The sequence below is a fragment of the Gracilinanus agilis genome, chromosome 4, assembly GCF_016433145.1.
Source record: "Gracilinanus agilis isolate LMUSP501 chromosome 4, AgileGrace, whole genome shotgun sequence".
Taxonomy (NCBI): domain Eukaryota; kingdom Metazoa; phylum Chordata; class Mammalia; order Didelphimorphia; family Didelphidae; genus Gracilinanus; species Gracilinanus agilis.
In genome coordinates, this window is record NC_058133.1 from 161,466,476 (window position 1) to 161,489,847 (window position 23,372).

The window sequence follows — 23,372 nt, forward strand, 5'->3', positions numbered from 1 at the left end:
AAGATGCAATTTGTCCCAAGTGTGTAAATGGAATTAGCTCATCCTCATTCATTTGTGTAGACTCTAGCCACCAGAAATGTTACCCCACCCAACTTAGAATTAAGTGAGGAGAGGGGAGGTCTGTTACCCACACGTGATAGTAAGTGACAAATCAAAAACAAGGGACTGCCCTTTGGGCAGTCCAAAACAGTGTTGAGGCCGCCATTTGTCCTTGAGAAACTGGAGGTGGATGCGGGAAATGACGAAAGATCCTATGAAGGGCAATTGGCACTTTGAACTTGGTGTGGAAGGATCTCTGGTCAGACTTCAGACTGCTTCCCTTTGAATTGTCATGTGGTTAAGTTAAGCTGACTCTCTTTCTCTTCCCTTGGCGTTTCTGGAGGCTCTAGCCTCAAAGAGGCCTCTCTTCTTAGAGGAGGCTAGAAGCCTTGTTTAATTAACGTCCGTGCTCCTCTGCTGGGGTCTCTAAATACCTAACTGGTTTGGCCTCTGGTCCGGGCCAGAGTTTCTCTCTCTCAACTTCCCTATCTTCAACCTTCCTAATTGTAAATAAACCACCAAGAAAGTCATCCTGACTTGGGTCTATTTTATTCTGAAATCAAGTTAATTGATTTCTGGCAACCATATCTTAAATATCTAGTTTTCCCCTGTTACACAAGGATGCCCTGAAATCTAGCCACAGGCTAAACAGAGGTCCACGTATACCTGGTTAAGAACCCCAGCATTGACATTTCAGGTTGAATTTTCCCAACATCTAGTAGAATACCTTGCATCTATTAGGCATTTAATAAATGCTTTCTGGATTGGACTGCTGAATACTGTGTCATAATGGTACAACTTGAGGATAGCTGCAGCCATACGTAGAGAAGTGCCAAGGGCTAAAGAAAAAGTCAGCATAGATACTGAAAAACAAACTGGGTGAAAGGGGAAAATGGAGAAGCCAAGGATGTTGAAATAAGGTAAGCCAAGGTAAGATCAAGAATGAGGAAAGCAAACAAAGTATATATGAAACTTGAGCAGCCATAATGGAAAAAAAGGGCAGAGTTCAGTGTAAAGACACATCCATGAAGATTCTTTAAATTGGGATTTTCCAGGCATGATCCCTACTTGCTAAAATTCAGGAGCCAAGAACCTACAAAGTTTAGCAGCCACAAAGATAAGAACTGGAAATGTTCTTGAGAACTTATTTGCAAGAAAAAAAAACAAAACCTTTCACATTTCCCAAGAGCACTGGATTTGAAATCAAAGGACCTGGGTTCCAACCACTTATGTGACATTGGGCAAATTATTTAATCACTCTGAGCCTCCATTTCCTTATCTGAAAAATAAGTGGCTTGAACTAGCTGGTCTCTAAGATTCCTTCCAGCTCCAGACCTACAATTCTGTGACCCTCAAAGTAGCATATGTTGTTGTTCAGTCATTTTACAATGGCTGATTCTTCATGACCCCAATTGGGGTTTTCTGGGAAAAGATACTGCAGTGGTTTGCCATTTGCTTCTCTTAGTTAATTTGACAGATGAAGAAACTGAGGCAAATAATAAGTGGCTTACCCAGGGTCACACAGCTAGTAAGTGTCTAAGGCCAGATTTGAATTCAGAAAGATGAATTTTCCAGGCCCAGCACCTATCCACTGAGCCATCTAGCTGCCCCATTATATATTTCCTAACAAACCCCTTTGCCCACTGCCAGATTCCAATTTATCTTCCATCTCACCCTCAGAAACTTGCAGCTAAACCAAGCTTACATTGCCCCCTACTGACTCCTTTTTATACTTTGATAAACAGCTCTTGCTGCAGGACTGCCATGAAATCTAGACCTTCCAGGGCTGACTTCACAGAAGCTCTTTCTTTGCCCCAATAATAAAGCAATCAGATACCACCACAAAAAAAAGTCAAATGTGTTTATTTTATATAAAAAAAATTTGTACAGTTTTAGTTCCTATGTTTTAAGAAAAAAAATCCCTAAATTTGTCATAATGCTTAAATCCACTGCAAACTGTAAAAACAAGCTTTTTATATATTAAAAAAAACAATTTTACATTTTACAATTTTCTACATGCATGCACAAGGTCTCAGCTCTGTAAAAAAAAATTCTAGATTTGAATGAAAAATTCTACATTTACAATCTCACTTGGAAGGGACTTAGTTAGCCCCTCTGCCTCCCCCTTCCTTCTGCGAACAGGAGAACACAATGGGACAGTCCTACTCCAAGACGAATCCATCAGCAGATACTGCCCTAGGGGGTGGGCACAGGAAAGAGAAAGAGGACAAATTGACAGACAGACACCATACAGAGACAGGGGAACCTATATAGGCCCAACAGAGAGGAAAGCACAAGCCTGCAAAAAACAGATGGCCCAGCTGAGGGTCTCTAAGGGTCCATTTGTTTCACCTCATTTCTTCTAACAAAAAAGGGACAGCCCAGGAGTTCCAATGGGGATGCCAGGAAAGAATTTAAGGACAGGATGAAGGGTGACAAGGAGAAAGAAATGGTGGGGAATGAAGGCAGATGACATAGAAGTGAGCTTAGGGGAGAGGGGTCAATGAGGACAGAGGCAGAATGGTGAGGTAGGTGAAGGATTGAGGCACAGTGACCCTAGAGGGGGAAGGCTGGGTTAGGCATGTCAAGAAAACTCAAATGAAAAGGTAATGGTTAGAATAAGGTCACGTGGAGACACCAGAGGAAGAAGGACACACCTTGGATCTCCCCAGAAGGTTACAGGACTATGGAAGCCCTCATAAGAAGGAAGAGAAATGGAATTTCAACTGAGAGAAAAGGGGGTGGGGGGAGGCAAGAGAGAAAGGGAGAAAGAAAGAGAGAAAAAGTACTCCCAGAAAGAGTGTTTATTTTACATCCCACTAATGGTCACAGCCTCAAGACAACTTCCCACAGAGGAGAGATAAACATCAAACATATATACACACACTTCACAATTCATCCTGATTTTTTTTAAAGAAAAAGAAAACAAAAAGATACCACAGTTGTGACATAGAGGATCAGAGCAATGCCATTCTCAATCACAGCCCTTAGTGCTTAAAAGTCAGGAAAAAACATTAGGGTGGGTTTTTTTGTTATTTTTTCTTTTTTTTTTTTTTAAAGAAAAAGGAATGAAAAAATCACAGTGATTAAAAACATGGCAGGTCCTTTCAAAGAAACATCCACTGCCCATAATCTAGGAAAGCAATAAGGGTCTCAAATATCTTCCCCTTTACAACTTCAAATTCCCATCCTGCTCCTAATATCCTTTCATAAAGGCAGTGAATCCATTATCCATCCAAGACTCCTTTCTAGGAAAGAGTTACTTATAAATATGACCAGGAAAGACCCTTTCCCACATTTATTTTTGTGGACAGAAACAGACATGCCCAGAAAAGGGCCCAAACCCCAACTCTCTGGTAATGCTTCAGAACTACCTGAACTTAAGGACCTTAAATCCTGGGAAAGTCAGACTTGTAACCACTAAGTTGACTGGTACCTAGAGAGTGAGAATTCCCATTCCTCCCTGAGGACTCCCAAAGGGAAAGGGAATGTACATATTCAAGGTTGGCATTAGTCAGAAAGACCCTGTTGGATAAATGTGGCTAAGGCTATGCCTCACCTTACAAAATTAGCACCAGACTTTGGAGCCCAGAGTCATCTTCAGGGTGTCTACTTTAAAGGTAGAAGGTCTTCATGAGGATGAACCAAGGGGTACCCAGATAGTTGCACACAAAGGGAAATCAATGAATGATGCAGGGAAGAAAACTGACCAAAATGGGAGCACTGGGTGGCCCCCTAGTCATGTCAACCAGGGTGTGGACCCCATCTCAGATACTAGAGCTACACTGATATCCAGTTTGGATGGGAATGGAAGGAAAAGGGTGGGAGCACCAGGAAGTGTTAATGCTTCAAATTCTCATTCCCCTTGGCTAAAAGACCAGCATTTGGAAGTACTCAGACTCAAGTTTACCTTGAAAATACAGAAAATAGGAGGAAGGAGAATTTTGACCACATTTGCTTTAAGTGATGAGACCTGCCAGAAACATGTGGAAGCTAAGATGGAGCAAGGGACAAGGTGGCCTCAAACAGCAGGGGTTTAGGGTCCTGACCCCAATGTAGAGATCAGAGAACAGAAAGGGACTCCCAGAGCATCGAAGTGAGGAGGCAAAAAGCCTCAATTGGATGGAGAAGAGAAAAAGAAATGAGGGCCCTCCCTGACACAGAAAAGTCGTATTTCTGCCCAAGGAAGAAAAAGCCTAAGGGGGTTTGTCATAGAGGAAGAAAGGAGAAGTTCAGCAGCTCCTTTCAGTCACATCACCTGTTTAACAATGGAAAGACCTACCCTGGGGGATAAAGAACAGAAGGGGTTGGGTTCACTGACTTTCACAGGGCTCTTCCAAAACTCCCCGTATCACAGGATTACAGATATAGAGCTATGAGATACCTTCTGGTCCAACTCTGTCATTTTACAGAAAACTAAGTCCCAGAGAGGCTAAAGTCACTTCACTTACCCAAGGCCACAAAGATAGTTAAGTGGCAGAGCTAGGATTTAAGTCCAGGTCCTCTGGCTACAAAATCACCTCTCTTTCCATGAGACCACAATGCTGTCCATGGGTCTTTCCTTCTCTTCTGGGATTACCAGTAAAGGCAGGACTGAGAAGAAAATCTACCTCATAGGAAAGAGGTGGGGTAGGGAATTAGGGAAGGAAGGACAGATAAGAAGGAGACAGGAGAGGAGGAGTGCTTCCCATGTCCATGGGGAAGTAGCCAAAGGGACTGCATTCCCCTGTGTTCTTGTAATCCCATCTGAGTGAAGAGCTCAGGAAAGGAAAAGTAGGATTTTTTTCCCTGACAAGACTCAGGGGGTATGAGGTTCCCTTCTGGGAGAGGGAGAGAGAGAGAGAGAGAGAGAGAGAGAGAGAGAGAGAGAGAGAGAGAGAGAGAGAGAGAGAGAGAGAGAGAGAGAGAGAAGGGAGACAGAGAAAGTGTGTGTGTGTGTGTGTGTGTGTGTGTGTGTGTGTGTGTGTGTGTGTGTGTGTGTGTTTGGGACCAGGTGCTCAAGAAAGAGAGACAGAATATAAAAGGACCAGAAGAGAAGAGGCTATAGCAGCAGTAAGAAAAAAAATCTCTATGGGAGACTCTTGACCCTGGTGACTTGTGCAGGAGTTAAAAAGGCCACAGACCTGGGAGTCCTGTTGCCCTCAAAACTCAGAGTTCCTGAGATAGGTCTAGTGAGATGGGCAGGATGAGCAGCCTCACCCTCCCTTTGGAGGCCAGAGAGGACTAGCTCTGACCTGGGATCATTTGGCACCATGGTTTGCTGTGATCTTGACTTCACCCCTTGGAAAAAGCACTTCCAGGAGGCTACTGGAAAGAACTGCTACAATAACCTAGATGGGGAAAGGGGGAGAAGGGTGAAGAAGAAAGAGAAGAGGACAAAAGGGTCAGGTCCTCTTTCAGCAGAGACTGTCATGGAGAAATAGAAAGAAAGGGGGAAGAAAGGGGGACTTATTCCCACAGGGCTCAAGGTGGGAAGCAATGGGAAAACCAGAAGGATAGGAATCTCCCTACTTACTGCCCCCACTCTCGGGGTGGTCTTTTTCCCCATTCACCTGGGACAGGGAAGGGAAGAGAGGAAGAAGATGGAGTGGGAGTGAGAGTAAGTTAGTAATTCAAGTAAAAAACAGAGTTGGGGACAGAAAGGAAGGAGGCAGGACTAGCTGAGGCCTAGGCTTTCAAGCCTCCTCCCACTGCCCCCAGGAGCTTCCCACAGCCCCCTGCCCTGCCCCATTCTGTTGCACAGTTACACAGAGGTCTCAGATTGCAACCTCATGACAAATTTGTGCGATTTAGGGTCCACAAACTCCTCAGACAGCTTGAAAAACGGGACCTTCTTGGTGCTGACCACCAGGCTGAAGTCCTGGCGTTTGAGGAGGAAGACAATGCCATCTTTGAGCCCATTGGTCACTGGCTCTTCGCTCACCAGCGTCCACTGTTTAGCCAGCCAGCGCTCCTTGTGATACTGGATGGTGGGGCCAGCTGCCAGGTACCGCTCCAGAAAGGCCTGGGAAAGGGAGAGAGAAAACTTATGTCACAACGTGGTACTTGTTTGCTCCCACCTTACAGCACTCCCTCCTTCACTGCCTGCAGAAAGGGCTCCTCCCCACAATGACCTCCACCCTACATGTTGCTGTCCCCCTCTTTTTCCTCATTCTTCCTTTATTTCTAATTGCAAGAGTCAAGGCTAGACCTGGGTTTGCAGAGGTGCATACATAACACAGCAGACAGAAAACTGAAATGGAAATTAAGGAACCTATATTTGAATTCAATTCTAACACTTACTAGCAATATGTTCCTGGGCAGTTAGCCTCTCTGTGCCTCAATTTATCATAGGGTTGTTGTGAATAAGGCATTTTGTGTGTACAATATGCACACACATAGGTGTATAAGTATTTACACGGATATGTGTATGTGTGTGTATAAAGGAAAAGGAAATGGCATCTATTAAGCACTTACTATGTGACAGGCACTCTGGAAAACCCTTTACAAAGATGATCTCATTTGATCCTCATAATGACCTTGTCAGGTGGGTGCCAGTATGATCCCCATTTTACAGTGTGTATATACACCCAACATGTGTGCTAGTGCTCTGCCATAGCTCCACACTAGATGCCCCGTCCTTCCCAAAAGGAGGGTCCTTGCCTGGAGCAGCCATTTCAACTGTCCTTTCATGCTGATTACAACTCCACATTTGCTGCCTGACTCCTGGAGACAAATGATAATCTACCTGAGTTTACTCCTCAATACTTAGCAGAACTTCCCTATCCCAGTGATTCTGAACCCACAGCTGTCACTTCACAAACTCCTTTCCCTGCTCCCCATTGCATAGTCCCCGCTTCCCATCCCTGTCAACACCCCCTCAATGCCACTCAAGATCTATTCACTCCTGTGTTCTATAGAATACCTCTTCTATATATAATAGATTTGCTTTCATCTTAAAATATTTCCTCTCTCCATCTTCTTGAACTCCCCAAGTCCCAGCTCTGTCCTGATGACACAGCTAATTGGCCATTCTTTCTAGTACGTTACACTTTTACTAATAACCCTAGACGCATTAATAGGTCATTGTGGGTAAACTCGTAATTCTCTTTGAAACCCATTGTCACTTCTAATTCACTCAATTTGTATTTACCACCTAATCAAGATTCTGGAAGCTGTTGTTTACTGACCTGACCCCCAAGGACACTCTCCTTCCTTCCTAAAAGAGTTCCACAATGTGTAGTTCGTAATCTTTCATTCCTTCTCAACTCCTGTTCTCTTTCTAGGGAATGTCAGCATATATGATACTCTCAAACATCTTAATTTCCAGCTCCTCAATTTTTTCATTTCCCACCTGACCTGAACTATACACAGAGATGACTGTCCCTATAATGTTGCCATCACCTACAATTGTTTGACTTCCATGTTCATAAACTTTGAAATTCTTTTATCTAATTATCTTTCTTTATCTCTCCTACCATGCAACCCTTATTCTTCATCCTCACCACAACTTCTAATCCTGTCATTCCTCAGTTCTTTGCCATATCACCTTTCTCTGACTATTGTTATAATTAAAAATAATGTTATTTTTAATTATAACACTATCCTCTCCTCCCTGTCTCCATCTAGATCCCTTGGTAAACCCGTTTAACTCAACACAATCCTCCTCCCTCCAACCATTTGTCCCCCTCATCCTACAGCTGACCTTGCCCTGCCAAATCCCAGCCTTAGATTTTTTTTCCATCACTTTCAATCTTATTCATCTGGGACTAAACAAAACTAAAGAACAAAAAATAACTGTGCTGACATGAGTCTACAAATTTATGTTAAATAATCTCAATTAGCTTTCACTATAGTAAAGTGTGAAGATGGGATTGACTTTCCCTTTGCCTACTTTTAAATTTAATCAACCAAAAGCATAGACACCCCTACTTAACACTAAGTAGGAGAGGTCCTCAAGCCACTTGCTAAAGTGGGGGACAACTCCAAAGGTGACTGACCACCCCCTGGGCAGTGCTAAGCAAATCTTTTAAAGACTGCAATTGGTCCCCGTAAAGTGGAGGAAGGGACAAAAAGTGACATAAAAAAAGACTATAAAAGATGATGAACTTCCTGTGCAAGGGGTCTTCATCCTGAATTTTTGGGTTGAAGGAGCTTGGACTGGGACTGGGGCTCTTGGACTGTTTCTGGTAAGACTGCTCCTTGATCTTCTCAATTTGGATCTTCTCCTGATGAGTGAAAAGCTGGCCTTCCTTTCCTGGCTTTTGGAGAGATTAGTTCCGGAGAGGCCTCCCCTTCTCAGAGGAGGACAAGTGGGTAGGAGGCCGAGTGGGTTGAACACCCTTGTTTAATTCAACACCAAGTCCTCTGCCTGAGGGGTTAACAACCCTTATGTGGGTTGAGCCAGGGATCTGAGCAACATTTAGGGTGATAAGCTAGACTTCTTACTCTACCCTTTCTTTCATTTCCCTATTTTCATTCTCTCCACCTTTTTTGTTTGTTTGTTTGTTTTTTGTTTTTTATCTCTCCACCTTTTTTGTAAATAAAAGCTGCTAAAAGTCATTTTGACTTGGGCTATATTAATTTTAAAATCAGCAATCACAATATTGTCTTAAAATTCTTATACATTTTAGTCAAACCCTTAATTAAATTCCTTACAAAGGCAATCCTTTTATTCTAAACAATTCACTATCTTACTCAAAGTAACAGCTTATCCAAACTTTTTTAACTCTTTTCAAACATCTCATGACTACACAGAGGTTGCTTTGATTTCACTGAAAAAATTGAAGACATTCGCCATGAACTCCAGCTTTTCCCCTGATCATCATTTAATATCACTCAGATGCCTTACTTCATGATCTCTTCCTACATCTATATCACATGAAGGTGGCCTTTCCTGCCCAAAAAAGCCCATCTACATGCACAAACTACCCTATTCTATACCAGCTTCTCCTGCAGAGTGCCCCTTCTATTACCTCTATTTTCACTAATCTTCAATTATTGTCTCTATGCAAATAATTCCCAGAGTTGTAACATGAGGTCCAATCTTACATGTCCAGCTGCCTTTCAGTCATCTCAGAGTGGATGTCCCATAGACATCTCAAACTCAACATGCTCAAAAGAAAATTCATTACTTTTCCCAGAAACCTTCCCCTCTTCCTAACTTCTCTGTTATTGTTGAGAGAACTATCATCCTCCTAGTCAGCCAAACTCATAACCTAGGCATCAGCCTCAACTCCTCACTCTTTCACACTTCCTCTCTCCAACTATAACCAAAGTGTTGCCACATTCCATTGACTCTGCCTTTGTAACGTTTTTCATATAAGGCCCCTTTCTCTGACATGGCTACATCTCTGATACATTCCTTCATCATCTCAATCCTAGACCAGTGTAATAGTCTGCTAATTAGTTGCCATGCCTCAAATCTCCCCTGTCCAGTTCTTCCTTAAAATCAGAGCTATCAAACTAGTCTACCTCAAGTACAAGTCTGGTTACATTACACATACGCCTCCATTTAATAAAATCAATAGCTCCCTTTTATCTCCAGGATCATATTTGTAAATCCTCTGGATTTTAAAGCCTTTCATAACTTGGTCCCTCCTTAACTTTCCAGTTTTATTATAACTTACTCCCTTCTGTATCTCTACAATGCAGTGACACTGGCCCTCTTGCCATTCCCCACAAATGAGACTTCATCTCCTCTCTGTGTCTTCTCACTGGCTGGATCTCTTGCTTGGGATGCTAATCTTCCTGGTCTCTATCTCCTAGTTTCTCTGGCTTCCTTCGAGTCTCAGTTAAAATGCCACCTTCTGCAAGAAATCTTTCCCAATCTCCCTTAATGCCAGTGCCTTCCCTTTGAAACTAGCTCTAGTTTATTATGAATGTGTATGTGCATGTGTATGTGTGTGTGTATGTATATATATATAAAATAAATAGGAGTTCATATTGGAAGTATGCTTATGCATAGTTTTTTGCATGTTGTCTCCCCTATTAGAATGTGAGCTCCTTGAGGGCAGGATCTATGTTATTTACCTTCCTTTCTATCTCTAGCACAGTATCTTGCATGTAACTTTTGTTTGTTGATTTTACATATATATGCTATTATTATTTGTTGTTCAGTCATTTTTCTAATTATGTCTAACTCTTAATGACCCCATTTAGGGTTTTCTTGGTAAAGATACTGATGTGATTTGCCATTTCCTTCTCCAGCTCATTTTACAAATGAGGAAACTGAGGCCGAAAGGGTTAAGTGGCTTGCCCAAAGTCACACAGGTAGTGTGAGACCAGAAGTGAGCTCAACAATATGAGTCTTCCTAACTCTAGATATGGCACTCCAGCCACCCTATGCTATTATTATCAAAGGTCAAATAGGATTATTTGATTATAGTTGGTTTATAACAGTGATGGCGAACCTTTTAGAGATGGAGTGTAGGGCTCCTCCCCCTCCAAGTGCTGGGAATGCCCTGCCCTCCCCTTACCCCACACAGGGGAGGGAGAAAACATTCCCATTGGGTTGCTAGACAGAGGGGTGGGGGAAATGTGAAAAAAATATGATCAGGCACAGTGGAGAGGGGAAGGGGAGCAGCTCTGCCTTTCTAGTAACAAACTGGGAGGGAGGAGCACAGAGAGTGCTCAGCATGCCGTCTTTGGCACCCATGCCTTAGATTCGCCATCACTGTTTTATAACCTGTGATCTTGGACAAGTCATTTCTCTTTGGGCCTCAGTTTTCATATATGTAAAATGTGGGTGTTGGACTAGATGATGTCTAAGGAGCCTTCCAGCTCTAAATGTATGGTCTTATATCAGTCACCCAGGGTTGCTCTACAACCCTCCCAGATGTTTGGTCAGTATGTGTTGAAGAACAGAGCAATTCCAACAATGAGCAACAGGGGGCAACAGCAGACCATGCATGTACAAATACTAATAGGTCAAAGAGAAAAACTGCCCTTGGACCTACGATGATAAACCTAGAACTGAAGGGGTTGCCAAGGTCACATGGGTCACTCCCCTCATTTGATAGGTGGCTCAGTAGGCCAGGGAGGCTAAATAACTTTCTTCAGGTCACACAGGTAGTAAGCATCGGGAATGAGGAAAGAAAGGAAGAGAGACAGAGACAGGAAAAGGGATGGAGAGAAGGACAAAGAGTAGATGGAGAGGGGGAAAAAGGAGAGGGGGAAGAAGAGGGAGATAGGGGAGAAAGGAGAGAGAAATGGAGATAAGGAGGAAGGGAAAGGGGAAAGGGAGAAGAGAGAGAGATAGGGAAAGGAATGGAGAGAGGGAAAGAGAGAAAAGGGAGAGAGGGAGGGAAGGAGGGAAAGAAAAGGGAAAAGGAGAAGAGACAGACAGGGAAAGAGATAAGAAAGGGAGAGAGAAAAAAGGGAGAGAGGGGAGAAAGATAAAGAAGAAAAGGAGATAGAAGAAAAGGGAGGGGAGAAGATGGAAGAAAGGGAGTGAAAGAGACAAAAGAGAAGAATAATCAAGCTAGACTTCCCCTAATCCTATGCCTAAGAGTGTTTATTTACTCCATCCCTAGAAACTATCTCAGCCAAGAGAAATGCAAAGAAATTTGAGCTAGAGAGAGTGACAGAAAAAAGATGGGAGAAAGATGAGAGATGAGAGGATAGAATGTGAAAGAATAATGAAAAATAAATCTATGGAGGAAGGAAGGAAGGGAGGAAGGGGGCAGGCCTAAGGTATCATAGATCAAGAACTAGAAGGGATTTCAGAGGCCATAGAATACAACCCCCTTGTTTTAAATGAGGGGAAATAAGGTCCAGAGAGGGGTCACTTAAATGACTTTCCCAGAGTCAGACATCTAATAAGTGCCCAAGGCAGGATTTGAACCCAGATCTTCCTGACTTTAAGGCCAGCACTCTCTCCACTAGGGTGAGAAGCAAAATAGGGCATACCTTGGGTGTCATGTCATGGGTAATACAGAACTCCAGGTGCTGGAGGATGCTTTCCATGGTGTGGTAGGGCTGCTGCTTGGTAGTGCGAAGGTACTTCTGCATGGCTCGTGCCATGGAGGCAAAAATGGCTTGAGCTGCCTCTCTTGGATCCATCACCTCCCTTGGATTCTTTTGCTCTTCTTCCTGTAGCCTCTTGATGTGTGTGAAGGCCTCTTCCACTGCTACCACCAGTCTGGTTGGAGAAGAAGAGACAGCTCAGAGACCACTCACCTCCCACAGCCTCTGAAACCTCCTATCATTAGAGAAGCCTAACCTTTGTCAGACCTTTGCAAAAAAAGGATAATTTTGTCTGTCCAACTGCCTCCTGACAGAAACAGGTGGTATTCTTTCCAGGAAAAACTCTAAATAAGAATCTCACAACTTCCCTTGAGATTTGGGAAATTCTTCCTGACAAGCCCTGCTTGTAGTACTACTATTTATAGTAGCTTATGGCTATTCTCCATGGAAATAGTAATAGTAATACTGCCATATATTTATAGAGTTCTTTCTGGTTTACAAAGCATTTTGCTCATCCTATAAGAGAGGTAATGCAAAAAAATTATCCCCATTTTACAGTGGAGAAAGTTGAGGTTAAGTGATTTACTCATGATCGTACAACTAAAGTGACAGGGTCAGAACTAGTACTCCAGATATTCAGATCTTCTAGTCTTTCAACCACATTACCCTATCTCCATCTAGACTTTTTAAAACTCACAATGAAAATCAATTCTTTAAACAAGCTCCTACTTTCTTCAGAAAGAATTTCCTCCTGAGACTGACTTTATATTATTCTAATCCTCCATTAGACCCAGAATTATTTTCCCCAATCATCTTCCTTTCATATCTCTTCTCTTCTAATATGTATTTTTTTAATTAAGGTAAATTAATTTTCCATTAAGACTATGAAGTACACTGAGGTACACCTCACACCTATCAGAATGGCCAATATGACAGTAAAGGAAAATAATAAATGTTGGAGGGGATATCACAAAAAAATTCATGCACTGTTGGTAGAGTTGTGAACTGATCCAACCATTCTGGAGGGCAATTTGGAACTATACTCAAAGGACTATAAAACTATTCATACCCTTTGATCTGGTAATGTCACTATTAGGCCTGAATCCCAAAGAAATAATGAAAAAAGAGGAAAGGATCTGTTTGTACAACAATATTTATAATAGCAGCTCTTTTTGTGGTGGCAAAGAATTGGAAATTGAGGAGATGCCCATCATATGGGGAATGGCTGAACAAATTGTGGTACTTGTTGGTAATGAAATACTATTGTGCTATAAGAAATGATAAGCAAGATAATTTCAGAAAAAGCTGGAAAGATCTGTGGGAACTGATGCAGAGCAAAACAAGCAGAATTGGGAAAACATTGTACATAATAACAGCAATATTGGACGATGATTATCTGTGAAAAAACTTGGCTACTCTCCGCAATGCAATGATCTGGGACCTGAAAGACTAATGACAGGGAAAACTATCCATCTCCAGAGAAAGAACCGTTAGTCATCTTTCATATCAGCATATTTTTGGTTTTATTTTGGGGTTTTGGTTATGTTTGACTTTGCTCTTACAACAATGACCAATATGGAAATGTGTTTTGCATGACAATAAAAAATGAAAGAAAAAAAGGACTATGAGACCATGACCATACACCACCACCACCACCACCACCACCAATATCATCTTGGGTGGACACAAAACAAAGATTTGGTATCAGGGCACTGCAGCAAGGGGGAAGCCATCCTTTCATTTACCCAAAGCTTTGAGAAAACTTGAAGTACAGGATATAGAAGATGCTGACAATGAAGTCCCTGAGAAAAAGCACGAACTTAGGCAAATCTATTAAACTCAGTTTCCTCATCTGTAAAATGAAAAGTCTGATCTGTAAGGCCCCATCCAACTCTGTCATTTTATGACCCAATGAGCAAAGGAGAGGACATTACTGAAGGCTATGCTCTCCTTCCTAATGGAGATCCTATAAGAGAGGGAGGGTATAGTGATATGGTGTACAAAAAAAGGAGGGCAACTGACCAGCTCAAAATTCTACTACACAAAGAGGTGGCTCAGAGAATAGAACATGAGTCAAGAAGGCCTCCACTGAAGTCTAGCCTCAGATACTGTGTGGCCTGTTTCATCAAATACAAAATGAAGATAATAACAGCACCTACCTCCCAAGACTGTTGTGAGACCCAAATAATTATAATATTTGTAAAGTACTTAGCCCAGTGCCTGGCACATAGAGTAGTTAAGACTCTGAGGGCCACCATTTGTGCCAAAGTTAATTATTCAAAATCCCCAGTTCTCATCCCTAGATCTAGACTAGCCTCTACTCCTAATGCTTCAGATTTTTACCAATTTCCTCTTCCTGGGTATTAACTCCATTTTTTCTTCCCCACGAATATAAGCAGCATCTTCTAATATCCCGCTCTGTTCAGAGACAATGAAGCCTCACTTACAACTTCATCCCCCAGACTAACATAGTCTACTTCCCAATTAAGTTCAAAGGATCATCAAAAAATTTAGAAGCAGAATGAATTTAAATTCATCTAGTCCAACCTGTACATTTTACAAATGAGGAAACTGAGGCAGAAGACCTCATCCAAAGTCATAAAAGTAGTTTCTATGCAATCTCAGCCCATCCTCTTCCAGTCACTTTTCCCCTCACACCTCCCCACTTTTCTCCATTCTCTCTTCTTTCCCAGAGAACATACCTGGCTCTGCGTTTGCGCACCCTCCGTTCATGCTCTGCCTCTTCATAATAATACTCATTGTGGCTGTTGTCCCGCCTCCGAGCTGCTGCTGCAATCACCGCCCGAGATTGTCCAGTAGAGTTGTTGGTGCTGTTCTCTGAGAGAAGGCAAGGAGGCAGAGGTGGGGATCAGAATGAGAAAAAGGTATCCAGGGAGACCTGGGGCTGATGTCAGCAGCCTGACTGTCCATAGTCTTCAAGAGGCACTGTCCCCAGTCACCTTTAGAGAAGGGCGCCCAGGGAACAGCAATAAAGAAGGGCGAGGACTCCCAAGCAGGTCCATCAATTTTAGAACTCAGATGGCTGAAGGGCTTAGAGTGTCTGGGCTGAGGAGGAGACACAGAGCAGCCAAAGGAGGGGAAACCTGAGAGGGCAGGGGTGTGGGGGGGAAGGGAGGGAAATAGAGGAAAGGATCCAAAGGTTGAGACCCTCCACCTAGAGTTGAAGGGAAGGACAGTACAAAAGGAACCAAAGAAAGGGAGTGATAAATGAAGGGAGCAAAAGTAGGAGATAGTAATAGTAAGAGAAAAAAGAGGATGTGCAAAGACAGCCCTAATAGGAAAGGACAGAAAAGTGGAAGACCCTGGCAGCTCACCCTCTCCGAGGGAGTACACCTTGAAGCCGGACACTTTCTTGGCCAGGACGGACTTGGGCAGGTTGAGGAGGGCAGGGTTGTAGACGGGGAAATCATGGTAATACTTCTCCAGGATCCACACTGCCACACGCTGGATGCTGTGGGGGAGACGGTAGGGGAAGGGAGGGAAAGGGATGGGAAGGTGGGGAAAAGGAGAAGGAAGGAGGTAAGGGGAACATTCATGGTCACCTCCACTCCCAAACATAGACAAAGATGTCCAGAGGGAGGGACACATCAGTGCAGGATGGTAAGACAAAAAAGGACAAAGGATGGGGAGAAGCTGCTTCTGACAAGCCCAGCTTAAGGAAGCCACCCTGAGGTCTCTCCCCCTTGGTCTCCTGCCAGCCTCCAGATCAGAGCCCTTTTTGTGGCCAGGCTGTGATAGTCATCTAATGTTGAATTTAGGGCCTACACAAATGGGACCTTCTGTGAGGTCTTCCACGCCATCAACCGCCTCTACTCGTCAGTGTCTTTGGAGTCTTATTGGGCTGAGAAAATTTCACACATAAAAGCTGGAAATCAAGGGAATCCCTACCAACTACTCTCTCCTACTAGATCCTAAAAGAAAATGAAATGGGAATCCCCAAGAGCATCAGGGCCAGGGCTAGGCTCAAGACTCAAGTTGCCAGATCTTGAGCAAATCCTTCCCATACATTCTGTCAAAAATGCATATGTGTGGGGGTAGCTGGGCAGCTCAGTGGATTGAGGGCCAGGCCTAGACACAGGAGGTCCTAGGTTCGAATCTGGCCTCAGACATTTCCCAGCTCTGTGACCCTGGGCAAGTCACTTGACCCCCATTACCTAGCCCTTACCACTCTTCTGCCTTGGAGTCAATACTTGACACACACACATACTCTGACCCAAGTTAACTCATAAATAGCCCATGGCCACTGAATAATAGCCCTCTATTTTGGCTTCTCCCAATATACCCTTTTCAAAGTAACCTCCCTCTGCTCTGCCCAACTCCATTCATTTCATGCTCACTTAGTAACCAGAGAGGGCATATTCCTGTGGTAGTCACAATTTGGGGAAATGTAAAAAGGGCCCAGAAAAGTCACTGGTGCTGGCCTATACTTTGTTCATACAAAGAACTCCCCCATCCCTTCCATTTAATCTCTCCTACAAATTCTGCACCTGTTTCCTCAACAAAGTTACCCAGTCCCCCCATTCCCAACATATCTGTTGCTCAACAATTCGAGCTATCTTCCTTACCCTACTAATTGCTATCTATTCAGTGTAGCACTATACTCCAGTTCCCCGGCTAATTCTCATGCCCTCGGCCCCCTAATATTCTTCTTATACCTCTTGACCTACCCACCCCAACCCCCACACACTTATCTGCTCCACAATCCCTCCCTTTGCTAATATTCTCTCCCTGCCCTTCTATAATCCCAATCCTAACCTGATCAATCTCCCATTCCCTCTCCTACTCCATCTCAATGCCCTTAATTTTCTTTGTGCCCAAGCATGTACTTTTGTAGATGCTGCACACACACACACACACACACACATACATACACACACACACACACACACACACACACACACACACACACACACACACTGTACCTGAGATGGCCAACATTGTAGAAGCGACTGGCCCCATCCGTGGAGCGCACAACCTTGAGAGTGAACTGGGGCTGCAGTTGGCGTAGCTCCAGCAGGACCACAGCGAGATAGTGCACAAAGAGCAGGGCATCTACCAGAGAAACTGCAAACTGCACCACCCCCTGATAGCTGCGCTCCCTTGCCTCCAAAATCCTAACCCCATAGAAGAGCCAGTAGGAGACCACGAGCAGAAAGACAAGCACCATGAGCAAGGCGCGCAGCACAAAGACCCGGGGCAGTGAGGCCTTGGGCCGGCGGAAGAACAGAGCCCAGCTGCCCAGCAGCAGGATGAGCAGCTTGAAGGCCACTGAGATGAAGAGTCCCTCGCAGGCTGCTCCACAGGGCTCCAGCTCTTCCCGCCACAGTAGCGGGGGCAGCAGTAGGAAGGCCAGTGGGGTTAGAAAGGAGAGCAGTGCCAGCGTAGCACCAGCCACCACGCCCAGGTGACGTGAGCAGTCCAGAGGGACACTGTCCTCCATGTCCTTGGCAATGCGTGTGAGGTCATCGTGAGAGATGCTGTGTTCCGACGTGCCTGTCACCACAGTTGTTGTCTCGCCCCAGTTATCGTCCTTTGAAGGATGTGGAAAGGGACAGAAGGGGAAATGTTGGGGAGGGAGATGGGGAATAAGAAGAGAAGGGGAAGGGGGAGAAAGAATAATGGGAAAGGAGAAGGCAGAAAGGGAGAAGATGGTAATCAACAAATGTTGTATTAGTAAGAATTTATCAAACACCTACTGGTACCCAACACTAGGTCAAGCTCCATGATCAGAGAAAATACAGGACAGCCTGAGTCCTCAAAGAATTTGCCATCAAGAGGGGAAGACAAAAATCACAAGCCCATCAACTAGGGAAATGCCAAAAAAAAGTTGTGGCGTGTGAATATAATAAAATATAATGTAGTCCTACAAAATAATAAATAGGATATGCTTAGCAATGGCACAAAGAAGGTATTTAATAGGTTTAGTAACTGATTGATTAGAGCTACAGAAACTTGGATAGATGTATATGAACTCATAAAGAAGATAACAAGAATGATCTCCCCAATGATAATATAAAGAAAAATACCCCAGAAAATCTCCAGAAGATGGAAGATGAAACATGCTTCTTGCCCTTGGATGGAGAAGAGACATGCATTTTTTCAGAAATGACCAAAGTGTTGAATTATTCTGCATGACCATACTTATTTGTTATAAGTGAGAGACTTTACTGGGGGTGGCAGGGAGGCAGTTAACAAGTAGTTTAAAAAGAACATCAATAAAACAATTTAAAGGCATATAGAAGAAATTTTTTTAAAAATTCAAAAGGGGATGTGAACAAATGGGGCAATTTTGTTGTTACTATTATGTTATTAATACATACTATAAAAAATTCTATGCACTACAGAAGTTCATGGTTTAAATCTCAGTTTCTTGTTCCTTTTTTACCCAAATTGATTTATTAAGTTAATAATAAAGAATTAATATCTTTGAAACATAGTAACATATTTCTTTAGGTCCATAAATTCTTTCCCTGTCACAATCCTGTGAGGTCAGCAATATAACTATTATTATTCCCATTCTATAGATGAGACAACTGAGCTTCAGGGAAGCAGAGTTACTTTCTTATAGTCTAGAGAGCTAGTAGGAATCAGAGCTGATATCAAACAGACCTCCTAAATCCAAATCTAAGACTCTTTGCCATACTGCTAACCTGAAAAGAAAAGACAGCCATACATGAAAATAATTGAAATCCATGGCAGTCAAAGCCAAGCACCAAAGGAAGAGTAGACACAATGAGTATTAGAAGAGCTCAAAAAAAAGAGAGGTCACTATGGGTGTCCTGGTCAAGGTGGGACCGGATTTCCATAGGTGGTGATATGTCAGAGGGAAGATAATCCAAGGGGATGAAACTATGAAGGGAACAGCAAAGATTTGCAAAAGAACATGGCACAGTTGGGAGAGAGTGTTTAGATCAATCTGGATATAAGAATGTTTAAAAGATCAGTAGATGGCCTTTGGAACACAGACTTAAAAACAGAATGTAAAGGGTCCTGAATGCCAGGCTAAGGAAACCAAAGCCAATAACAGGGCTCTTCCCACTACACTAAATTGCTAACCTGACAAGATATAAATAGACATGGGGAAAAAAATCCTAACGATCTTATGGGCAATTGGGAAACTATTCTAGGTGTGGAGACAAGAGAATGACACAATAAAAGCAATACTTTTGGAAAATCAATGATTGGGGGTGAAAGGAGCAAGGGAGAAACAAAATGGGTTGAGATGACAGGAAAGGCCCAGTGTTGAGTCAAAAAGACCAGTCAGGAGGCTATGACATTAGTCCCAGAGTGAGGTGATAAAATAGTTAGTGAAAAGCAGAATGGAAAGGAAAGGATGGAGGAATGAAGAAGGAAGGCTCTATAGGATTTGGTGATGAGTTAGATCAGTGATGGGCAAACTTTTAAAAGAGGGGGCCAAAGGAAAGGAAATGTTCACCTGTCAGTCTGTTTCTAAGGCAATTCTTTCGAAATTTCATTGTATTGTATCCTACTCACTGTATTTGTCAGATTAGGAATAATGTCACTCGGATGGATAGAACATTTCAGGGGGCTGCATCTGGCCCGAGAGGCCATAGTTTGCCCATCACTGAGTTAGATGTTAAGGTCACATGAATCCTGTTTAAGTACACGTTGTGTTGTGATCCTTTCCAACTCTGGAATCCTATGATTCTATCAAAAAGTAAAAAGACTCGGGGGCAGCAAGATGGCTCAGTGGATCAAAAGCCAGAAGTAAAGATGAAAGATCTTGGATTCAAAAATCTGTCCTCAGATATTTCCTAGCTGTCTGACTCTCTTGGACAAGTCACTTAACTCCCATTGCCTAGATCTTACCACTCTACTACCTTGGAACCAATCCATAGCATTAATTTTAAGATGGAAGGTAAGGATTTTTTTAAAAAGGTAAAAAGATAATTCTCTTCCTGCAAAGCAGGAGGATGTTGATGGGGGAAAAAAGGAGTGAAGGAAAGCAGAGTGGTATGCTGGAAAGATCACATGAAAACCTGAGTTCAAATCTCACTCTTGACATTTACTATCTCTGTGACCTTGGGAAAAAATGCCTTAACCTCCCCGAAACCTCAGGCTTGAAGCCTTCTTTGGAAGAAAAGAGGAGTTAGAAGCACGAGATCCCCTCCAGGAATGGAAAGGACAAAGTGCATTACTTCCATACCTACCCCTTCTACTCTCAGGACACAGAAAGCCTACCCCTACTCCATAGAGCCAGCAGACAAAAGTCTATGCAGTCATCATTTTACAAGATCTCCAAAAACTTTCGCCTTGATTTTCCAGCCTCATCCACTGCCTATCTGCCCCTCTTTCCTATTTACTTCGTCTGTTCCCACCACCACAGAACTCAAGAACCATATCCAAATGCCATTCCATAAACTGCCACAAGAGGCCATCAGATTCTCCCCCATCCTGTTGTCTACAGGAGTTTCTTTGCCTCAGGATTTCAGCCCTCCCACCAACCAGACTGGTCAGCAAGACTCATTCTTTTGAGGCCCCTGAGAAAAATGGGAAATAGAGGAGGGCAGGAAAATACTCCAAAAGCACTGGGTTGAAAATCAAAATACCTGGGTTTGAATTCTTGCTTTCCTATCTGTGTAACCTTGGGCAAGACCCAAGTTTTCTGAGTTCCTCAACTATAAGATAAATGGCTTGGATTAGACAATTCCTAATGAGTTACAGTCCCAAATCCCAAGTTGGTGGCTTCTACTGCTACAGGAATTTCATGGGATTCTGAGAGGAGACATTGATATTTGCTACCTTAAGGTTTGCAGAGCATTTTCTTTACATTTCCACAAGGTAGGTGGTGCAAGTATTACCATTTAACAGATGAGGATCTGAGACAGAAAGACTGGGGCTTACCCAAGGTCATCCAGAAAGGGGGAGAAAAAAAAAAACAGGATCTTCCTATATAATCTCCTCTCCTTATCTTGCCTATCTAGGGATCCCAAACTACCTGAATCTCAAGACACCTGGTTAGTTGTCACCATGCTAACAATTATGTGTGACCTTGAAACAAATCTACTCACTGAGGTGAGTAGACACGGAGTCTTCAGGTGATAGAGTAATAATAAAGATACAATAAAATGGGGAAAATGAGAGAGAAAGACATAGGGAATAAGAAGATATTGGAGCCATCTTAGGGACAGAAGCACAGAAACAGAAATAAAAGGGAAATACTGATAGGTAAAGAGATGAAAAGAGCTGGAGAGGAAAGAAGGAAATGGGAGCAATGACACAGGGCTGGGGAGACAGACAGAGATGGGGGAAGAGAGATGGCTAGCCTATATAATTTAAGGAAGATGTGTACCTCTGACAGTATCTACATGTGTCTGAGTTTCAAAGTGAATGAATTTGGAAATGCACGTCTGGGAGTTTATATAAGTGTTTTTGGGCATTTGGGTGAGGTCACCTACAAAATGGAGCATCCCAAGGCTGTTCCTGGTTAGATTATGTTACTATGTCTGTGAGTAGATACTAAAGTGCCACGTCCAACCAGAGGCCTATTATAATCCTCCCAATTGCTAGTGCCCTACCACCAAAATTGTTTTATATTTACTTTGTATGACTTCATAGAATCACAGATTAAAAGCTAAAAAGAAACCTGAGAGGCTAGCCTCTCCCTCATTTTATAGATGTGGACCAGATGAAAATGTAATTGGGAAATAGGTTAACAAAATAAAAAAAATAGAACATAGATAACATTAATATGTGGTTTTCCAAGTCAATACACAGCTTCCAGGGATCCTTATGTAGCCCCCAGTTTGATACCCCTATTAGTGGCCCCCAGTTTAATACCATTGCTGTACATCATTTTGTTGGTAGTTATTCAAACTCACTCTTCATGAACCCATTTGGGGTTTTCTTGGGAGAGACACTACAGTGGTTTGCCATTTCCTTCTCCAGTTCATTTTGCAGATAAGGAAACTGAGGAAAACAGGGTTAAGTGATTTGCCCAAAGTGGCACAATAAGTGTCAGATGCTGCATTTGAATTTAGGAAAATGAGTCTTCCTGACTTCAGACCCAGCACTCTATTATACTACCTAGCTGTCCGATGCAGTCATAAGCAAGCCATTTTATCTCTCTAAGCCAAACTTGCATAGGACCATAGATTTGGAAATGGATGGGACCTTAGAGACCAGTTAATCCAAGTGCCTCATTTTGACAGATGAGCTAGCCAACCAGCACTCCTGACAGAAAGAGAGTGGGGTTAGCCTTTCTCTTAAAATGAAAAGTTAAATGCCTTACCCAAGTTTGCCTTGTTTATAAGTGACAGAGTTGGCATTCTAACCTAGCTGCATTGACTCCAAATTAACTGTATTTTCCTCACCTTTTAAAGGAGAGGGCTGAATTAGATGATCTCTAAAGATTGTTCTAGCTACAAAATTCTGTAAATATAGAATCTCCCTCTCCCAACTCCTCACCCGTTCATCCCCTCTGGTTGACTCGTTGTCCAACAGAGGCTCTCCCGGTGCCTGTATCGTCACTGATTTGTCCCCTCGGCTTCCATCCCTGCTCTTGGAACGGTGTCTGTCCCGCCGATCCCTGTGGTAAGAAGGGAAGAGAACAGACATGAAAAATCATTGAGGAGAAAATAGATATTCCATTCAGGCCCACTCTCACTGCATCTGTCCTTTCATTCTGAAATGTTGCCTTATCTGGTTCCCCTCATCCCACTTCAAATAGAGTGCTCTGTCTTTCTGTCTTTCTGACTCTCTGTCTCTCCCTGTCTGTCTCTCTTTCTCTCTCTCTCCCTCTCACTGTCTCATTCTCTCTCTCTCATTCATATTCATTCTCTCTCTCTCTCTCTCTCTCTCTCTCTCTCTCTCTCTCTCTCTCTCTCACTCACTCACTCTCTCTCACTCTCTCTCACTCTCTCCCCTCCCCCTCCACCTTTAGGTTCCTTGCTCTCCCCTCAGTATCCATCACACCCACCTGTGCTTCCGAGAGCTTCGGGAGTGGCCGGACTTGTAGGAGTAACCAGAGTACTGGGACTCGGTGTCCATGGCCTCAGAGCGCCTTGACTTATAGCGCTCCAGGGCCGTGGGCTGGGGCCTCCTTGGGGGCCCCAAGGCCACTTCCTTCAGCTCTGGCTTCTTCAGGCCAAGAGGCACCTTCAGGAAGTCAACTGTCACCCTGAGGGACTCTATTTTGCTGGGCGGGTGGGCTCTTCTCAGAGAAAACTAAGCGGCACTCCTAACAGAAAAAGAGAATGGGTTTAGACATGGCAGAGGGACTCCATCCAAGGGGCTCAGGATAAAGAGATACAGAATGTGAGGCAGGCAAGCTTCTGTCATGACCCCTTCCCCAGCTTCTATTCCTTTCCTCAGAGAGCTCAGAAAAGTTAAGAGACTTTCCCCAA

General features: G+C 43.3%; 1 protein-coding gene across 2 annotated transcripts; it reads right to left on the reverse strand.

The window, feature by feature from the left end:
• Positions 1–5,782: 5,782 nt before the first annotated feature.
• On the reverse strand, positions 5,783–23,016 carry VANGL2 (VANGL planar cell polarity protein 2). 2 transcript variants are annotated; one of them, XM_044674736.1, is made up of 7 exons: positions 22,946–23,016; positions 22,435–22,555; positions 16,929–17,536; positions 15,321–15,457; positions 14,688–14,823; positions 11,929–12,160; positions 5,783–6,043 (listed from the first exon to the last, which is right to left on the reverse strand). In XM_044674736.1, the coding sequence occupies exons 1-7, from the start codon at positions 23,014–23,016 to the stop codon at positions 5,783–5,785; spliced, it is 1,566 nt and encodes a 521-aa protein (XP_044530671.1). The 2 variants fall into 2 exon arrangements, with proteins under 2 accessions (XP_044530671.1, XP_044530672.1); XM_044674737.1 differs by having other exon boundaries at positions 14,688–14,816; positions 15,317–15,457.
• Between the last annotated feature and the right edge of the window lie 356 nt (positions 23,017–23,372).

Coding starts and splice junctions, on each gene's coding strand:
- VANGL2 (XM_044674736.1), bottom strand. CDS start 23,016: ATGGACACCGAGTCCCAGTACTCTGGTTACTCCTACAAGTCCGGCCAC. Junction 17,537..22,434: donor CAACCAGAGGGGATGAACGG/GTGAGGAGTTGG, acceptor CATCCTTCAAAG/GACGATAACTGGGGCGAGAC. Junction 6,044..11,928: donor CCCATGACATGACACCCAAG/GTATGCCCTATT, acceptor TCCCTTTCCCAG/GCCTTTCTGGAGCGGTACCT.